We start from the raw sequence: 6,388 nt of genomic DNA on the forward strand, positions 1-6,388 counted from the left end.
TCTGGGTGACAAGGTGGTGTTGGGTCACAGGTTGGACTTGATGATCTCCAGGGTCTTTTCCAACCTGGTTAATTTTGTGATTCTGTGATGATTGTGACACTGCAGGGCCCTGGGGAAGCAAGGGGCCATTGTGACACTGCAGGGCCCTGTGAAACTAAGAGGATCACAGTGACACTGGGTACTGAAGGCACCACAGAACCAAGGCCCCATTGTGACACTGTGGGGCTGAATGGAAGCGAGGAGTTCAGTGGGACTCTCTGGGTCCTCGTGGAACCATGGAGGCCACTGTGACTCTGCAGGGCCTTGTTAAACTCAGGGGCCATTGTGACACTACGGAACCAAGGAGACCCTTGTGACACCCTGGGGCCCAATGGAACCAAGGGGCCATTGTGACACTGCAGGGACTGGTGGAACTAAGGGAACAATTGTGAAACTCTGGTGCCCCATGGAACCAAGGGGCCATTGTGACACTGCAGGGACTGGTGGAACCAAGGTGTGGTGGGTTCAGTGCTGGCTAAATGCCAGTGCACCCACTAGAATATACTTACTAATTTTCTAATGTGAGATAGGATTAGATGGAAAGCAAAGAAGGTTTAAGACTTTCAAAGGGTATAAGGAAAACTTTATTAATAGTAACTAAATGTAAAAAATTAGAATTTGAATAAAACGTTTAAAACATTTCTTCTAGCTCCTACAACCTTTTCTTTCCCACTAAGAATGTACAGAAACAATTCAATCAGTTTATCACCTCTAGAATAGTCTTTCTTCAGTTCACTTAGGGAGAGGAGTCTCTCTTGTCATTTTATGGAGACTTCTACACAAGAAAACAGTTCTCTCATTGCTTTTAATTTCCACAAACAGCAGCTGCCCAGGACTCTGCAATTTTGAAGTCCCTCCCATCTTTTCACAGCCTTCCCACAGCTGTGTTTGTGAGTTATGTCAACTTTCGGGGTATAAATTTTAAGGATGAGCTATTCAAGAGCAAAGGTTCCCTTTATCTGTCTCTGACATCATCTCTGGGAACAGAGGTCTTCTTCTTTCCCTGGGGGCAAAGGGTCTTCATCACTTCTCTCGGTTCGAACGTCTCATGGGATCACAGCTTCTTCAACATCTGCTTGCTTTAGCAGAAATGCCTTTGCTCATATCTACAATTTGAACACTTCCATCCCCCCATACTTCAATGAGTTACAGGGAAAAAAGAGTCTGATGTATCAATTATATTTTCTCCATAGCCTTACAAGAGGATTTCAGCCCAGGACTGAGGCATCTCCTCAACCCTCCCATCTGGAACTTGACTTCCTCTTACTGACCTTCATGTCTCATGTTGTTCTGTACGTGTCTTCACTCTGTCCTTTTCTCTCACCCAAGGCAGGACTGAAGGTCTGTAAGCCTTATTTATGCACTGAAAGAGTTAATATCTCACCTGGGGCCTGCAGATGGTCATGTGCTTCCTGCTGTGTGGCAGCTCAATCGCGGTGATGGATTTTTCAGGCTGCCCTGGGGGCTGTGTCAGGATCAGCCCCATGGCCGGTCTCTGGCCCCTGCTGCGCTCAATTCCAGGCTCAGGGCCACTCTCTGTGTGGGCTACAAGGCTGCCTCTGGCCTCAGCCACACGATCTCGTGCAGCGGCCACACTGGGGGGAAATGGCTGAGATCTCAGCTGGAACACGCCAGGGGCTGATGGCCTCTCCTCCCCCTGCCTGGCAGCTGCTGGTGCCCGGCTCTGCTGGGACAGGGCCTGGCAGGGTCCCTGAGAAGGGGCCCAGCCCTGCAACAGGGCCTACCTGGCCTGGCTCGGCTGAGACGGGAGCCAGGCCGGCCTTGTTACCTGTTCCCAGCCAGAAGGAAAAGAGAGCTTTTCCCAGGGCTTGGTCATTTTTAAAATGTGTATTCATGGAGGTGTGTTCAGCTTTCTAGTGGTTTAACAAGGTGTCAGTCTTCAAAACCAGTCACTGATTGGTGCTGTTAGCCACAGAGGAAGCTCTCAGCAGCTCTTCTCGAATAATCATTTCCATGGGTGGCTTCTTCCCTCCTCACCAAATGTCAGTTAATGCAAAACCAGCACATAAAGGAACAATTGTGACACTCTGGTGCCCCATGGAACCAAGGGTCCCTCATGACACTGCAGGATCTTCTGTGAGCAGGAGTCCATTGTGACACTACACCACCAGGGAATCTATTGGGGCACTCTGAGGCCTCATGGGACCAAGGGACCCCTGTGACACTGTGTGACCTTGTGGAACCATGGAGGCCATTGTGACACTGCAGGACCTCGTGCAATGATGGGGCCATTGTGACGCTGCAGAGCCCCATGGAACCAAGGGGCCAGTGTTGCTCTGCAGGGACTCATGAAAGGAAGGAAACATGTTTGTCACTGTGGTTCTCCTTGGGACAGGGAGGCCATTGTGACACCGTGGGACCAAGGAGAGCATTGCTGCACTGTGAGACCTCATGGAACCAAGGATCCATTGTGACACTGTGGAACCAGAGGATCCAAGGGACTTTGTGACACCAAGAGGTGCCATAGATCAAAAGGGCCATTGTGAACCTGTAGGGACTCCTGAAATCATGCAGATATTGTTACACACTAGGGCTTCATGGAACTGTGGTGATCAACCTGTGTGCGAGTGTGGATCTGCTGGAGGGTAGGAGGGCTCTGCAGAGGGACCTGGACAGGCTGGATCCAGGGCCCAAATCCAACAAGGTGAGGTTGAACAAGACCAAGTGCTGGCTCCTGCACTTTGGCCACAACAACCCCTGCAGCGCTACAGGCTGGGGACAGAGTGGCTGGAGAGTGGCCAGGCAGAAAGGGACCTGTGGCACTGATGGACAGCAGGCTGGACATGAGGCAGCAGTGTGCCCAGGTGGGCAAGAAGGCCAATGGCTCCTGGCCTGGATCAGGAATGGTGTGGCCAGCAGGAGCAGGGCAGGGATTCTTCCCCTGCACTCGGCACTGGTGAGGCCACACCTCGAGTGCTGTGTCCAGTTCTGGGCCCCCAATTTAGGAAGGCCATGGAGGGGCTGGGATATGTCCAGAGAAGGGCAACAAGGCTGGTGCGGGGTCTGGAAGAGAAATCTGGTTAAAAGGACCTGAGGGAGCTGGGGTTATATGATCTGGAGGAGGCTCAGGGAAGACAAGGTGGTGTTAGAGTGCAGGTTGGACTTGATGATCTCAAAGGTTTGTCACAACAAACCTGAGTGGTTTCCCTGGCGTCCCCCAGCCCTTGCTGGCCCCAGGGGTTGATGGCATTTGTGCTCCCTCAGGTTCATGTCCCCACAGCAACAGCATGGGGGTGCTCCCCCTGCTGTGTGCAATGCAAACAGGGGCTGCTGAGCCAGTGCTGCCGTGTCTGTGCCTGCAAGGATGGGGCACCTGTGTGAGCTGGGGGAGAGGCCAGGGCTGCAGAGGGGGGATGTTGTTGGCAGCTGCATGAGGACGCTCTGGGACGCTGCCCTGGGCTGTGCAGCGCACTGGGGATGGATCAGCCCCTGCTCTGCTGCTCCTTCCCGTCTGCCCCAGGGCCCTTGCAGAGCCCCAGCCGTGCTGTTTGCCCCCAGCCTGCCCACGGCCAGCCTGGGGCTGCTCATGGGGCTTTTCTGTGCTGAGCATTGGCCTGGCTGTGTTCTTGAGAGAGCCTGGGCAAGGAGCCTGGAGCCCCCAGGCCCTGGACTGAGGCGGCAGCGCTGCCCCAGCAGTGCCCATGGCCTGTCCCTGCTGCAGCCCCAGCACTGCCACCCCCAGGGCTGTGCCCGGCCCCGAGAGCACTCAGGCCCTGCAGCAACACCAGGGCCACCAGGGCAGCGGGGCAGGGCCACGGCAGCAGCACTGGCAACACCAAGTGATGCTGCTGCTGCTGGGCACAGCTGCTGGGCCAGCACTGATCTGCCCCAGCTCTGCACACAGACATTGCTGCTGCCGCTCCAGAGAAGGAAACCAAAGGGCATCTCTGCAGAAAACTCTGCTGGGAGATCCCTAATTCCGTTAAAGCCTCTAAGAGTGTAGCTCCTCATTCACACAGTCTGGGGCCACAGCAAAGGTGGAGATAAACAAAATGATAAAGGGCAGAAGCAATGACCTTGATTTGTGACCATCATTGAAATCTAAAACAATGGAAAAAATAACCCAACAACGAAACCAACAAGAACTATTAAAGATGACTTTTGTTATATGTGATTTACAGAAAATTTTCCAGCAGTTTAATGTTTCAGAAATCGTCCAGTCATCATTTTGCACACTGCAGCCTTGAGCTCCTGGTTCCTCAGGCTGTAGATGAGGGGGTTCAGGGCTGGAGGCACCACTGAGTACAGAACTGAGAGTGTCAGATCCAGGGATGGGGAAGAGATGGAGGGGGGCTTCAGGTAGGAAAATATGCCAGTGCTGACAAAGAGGGAGACCACGGCCAGGTGAGGGAGGCAGGTGGAAAAGGCTTTGTGCCGTCCCTGCTCAGAGGGGATCCTCAGCACAGCCCTGAAGATCTGCACATAAGAGAAAACAATGAACACAAAACAACCAAAACCGAAACAGACACCAAGCAATGAAATCCAAATTTTTCTGAAGGTGGAGTGTGAGCAGGAGAGCTTAAGAATCTGGGGAACCTCACAGAAGAACTGGCCCAGGCCATTGCCATGGCACAGGGGCAGGGAAAATGTATTGGCTGTGTGCAGCAGAGCATAGAGAAAGGCACTGGCCCAGGCAGCTGCTGCCATGTGGGCACAAGCTCTGCTGCCCAGGAGGGTCCCGTAGTGCAGGGGTTTGCAGATGGACACGTAGCGGTTGTAGCACATGATGGTCAGGAGGGAAAACTCTTTTGTGATAAAGAAAAGAAAGAAGAAAGCCTGTGCAGCACATGCTGAGTAGGAGATGGTGCTGGTGTCCCAGAGGGAATTGTGCATGGCTTTGGGGACAGTGGTGCAGATGGAGCCCAGGTCGCTGAGGGCCAGGTTGAGCAGGAAGAAGAACATGGGCGTGTGCAGGTGGTGGCCGCAGGCTACGGCACTGATGATGAGGCCGTTGCCCAGGAGGGCAGCCAGGGAGATGCCCAGCAAGAGGCAGAAGTGCAGGAGCTGCAGCTGCCGCGTGTCTGCCAATGCCAGCAGGAGGAAGTGCCTGATGGAGCTGCTGTTGGACATTCCTTCACTCTGGGCATGGTGGACTGTTGAAACAAGACATTGACAAGCTCGTTGAGTCAATCCTATGGGATTATTTAAGGAATTCCCTCAAAACTACATCTCTACCTGTCGGAGAACTTCACTCAACATTTTTATTTTTGAGCTTGGCTTTATGCTCCTGAGTTACTGATTCATCTTCAGCATTGCTCTCAGCCTGAACCCTGGGGAAGCCCAGAAGGAAAACAGGGCTCCCTGTGTCTCAGGGCAGTCAGACCTGCTGGTCCCCAGCCAGGTGCCCTTTGCCCATGACACCTCCCTCTAGCTCTGGGTGATCAAACTTTAAACATGCTTGAAAAAAAAGTGGAGTTTCTATAGACTCCTGTTTCACAGTTTGTGTCTCTAAGCCGTACTCTCTTCCCAGTGCACCTGAACAGCAATGGGTACCAAGGGTTGCTCTGGCTCTCTGCTGCCTGGAGTTGTGCCTGCTGGGAGCTGTTTCTCTCTATCCAAGCCTTGTCCCTGCCAGTGCTGCCAGAGCCCAGCCCAGCCCCGGGGGCTCAGCTCTGCCCTGCAGACCCCTCCCAGCACAGGGCACTGCCCAGGGGCATCTCCCTGGCAGCAGGGCCTTAAGGGCAGGCCAGACAAACAGAGATGCTGCAAGCCAAGGTGCTGCTGCTGCTGTCTGTAGGGAGAGGAGGCTGAGGAGGCACTTTCTGAGGGAGATCTCAGGCCCATCTGCTGATGCCCAGGCTGACAGTGCAGGAGGCTCAGTGACACAGCCAAAGCTGGCAGCCCCTTTCCCTTCCCTTTAGGAGAAAGCTGAGAGCAGCCCTGGCCATGCAGCACCATCTCCAGAGCAGGAGGAATCTGCCGTGATGGGGGCGGCTCCTTGCACCTGGAACTTCTCCCCTGCAGCGTCCATGAGGAGCTGCCAGGCAGGCTGAGAGCTGCCCCTGGCAGGTGGCACATGCCCTGGGCTGGCCAAGAGCCCTGAGGGCTGCAGGAGCTGCTCTGCAGGACAGCCCTGGGCAGCCCTGGCTGCAGCCCCAGCTTCAGCCCCTGCAGCCGTCCCTGGCAGCAGGAGCCGTCCTGCCCTGTCCCTCTGACGGTGCCCAGGGCAGCCCCGCTCTGTAGCACATCCTCCTCCTGCTCCTCCTCCTCCTCCTCCTGCTCCTGCTCCTCCTGTGCCACAGAGAAACTGGGAGAGTCCTCCTGACACATCCCCCAGGCTCTGGGGTGTGCTGGCTTCAGGAGATCCCTCCAGGAGCACAGGGGACAT

At 54.6% G+C, this 6,388-nt stretch overlaps 1 protein-coding gene across 1 annotated transcript; it reads right to left on the reverse strand.

The window, feature by feature from the left end:
- Positions 1 to 4,197: 4,197 nt before the first annotated feature.
- On the reverse strand, positions 4,198 to 5,130 carry LOC118701339 (olfactory receptor 14C36-like). The gene has a single exon (XM_036405976.1). It carries the CDS (start codon positions 5,128 to 5,130, stop codon positions 4,198 to 4,200), a length of 933 nt encoding a protein of 310 aa, XP_036261869.1.
- Between the last annotated feature and the right edge of the window lie 1,258 nt (positions 5,131 to 6,388).

This window comes from Molothrus ater, unplaced genomic scaffold (assembly GCF_012460135.2).
Source record: "Molothrus ater isolate BHLD 08-10-18 breed brown headed cowbird unplaced genomic scaffold, BPBGC_Mater_1.1 matUn_MA590, whole genome shotgun sequence".
Lineage (NCBI taxonomy): Eukaryota > Metazoa > Chordata > Aves > Passeriformes > Icteridae > Molothrus > Molothrus ater.